The sequence below is a fragment of the Penaeus monodon genome, chromosome 21, assembly GCF_015228065.2.
Source record: "Penaeus monodon isolate SGIC_2016 chromosome 21, NSTDA_Pmon_1, whole genome shotgun sequence".
Lineage (NCBI taxonomy): Eukaryota > Metazoa > Arthropoda > Malacostraca > Decapoda > Penaeidae > Penaeus > Penaeus monodon.
Genome location: NC_051406.1, coordinates 4,282,656 through 4,283,334, shown reverse-complemented (window position 1 = coordinate 4,283,334; position 679 = coordinate 4,282,656). Strand labels below are relative to the sequence as shown.

At 34.6% G+C, this 679-nt stretch overlaps 1 protein-coding gene across 1 annotated transcript in view; it reads left to right on the top strand.

Annotated features, from left to right (window-relative positions):
- LOC119586764 overlaps window positions 1–679 on the top strand; it is a 30,636-nt gene that overhangs the window by 16,771 nt on the left and 13,186 nt on the right. Inside the window, 2 exon segments of the mRNA XM_037935491.1 lie at window positions 45–190; window positions 421–434. Of these exon segments, the coding sequence (XP_037791419.1) occupies window positions 45–190; window positions 421–434 (160 nt within the window).

Genomic DNA, 679 nt, shown 5'->3' with positions numbered 1-679 from the left:
CCTGGTCAAGGACTCACTTAGATTAAGGTGCTCCTAATACACAGTGCTGGTTAAATGATTTTAAGATTCACTGTAAGGATAATTGCATGCACCTTTTGGGAACTTTTGGGCTGATGAAGTGTTTTGATTTTATGTGGAAGAACTTCGCCTACAAAGAGGGATGGTTTTCATACCTACCAGTTGTGGCTGTGTAGGTTTCAAGGGGCTGATGTGAAAGAACTTATTTCTGTAGCACAGCCATTTATATACATCTTTCTGATCAAGTTTGCATTTGCTGGTGAGATCACATTTGTTCAAAGTGATTCCCTCTGGGGGATTTCAGATATCATGCTATTTTTATGCAAGCCTACTAAATCATTTGTTTGGAGTACCAGATAAGTATTATATTTCAGAAAAATAATATCACTTTATAATTCTTAGGCTTGTGCATGAATGTGAGTGGTATGCTGACCTTTTTTTGGAGAAAAAATGTGTTATACTTATTATTGTGGCATTTCCATTTTCAGGCTTATTTTGTTAGATTTGTTATACATGTAAACAAAAATGTTGTTAATGGTAATCATAGTTAGGGCTGTCATTCACCCATCCTCATTAAAGAGAGTTGAGAAAATATTGATGATATTTAACTTTCATCATCTTATAGTTTGGCTGAGTTAACAGGTTTATCAACTCTCATTAT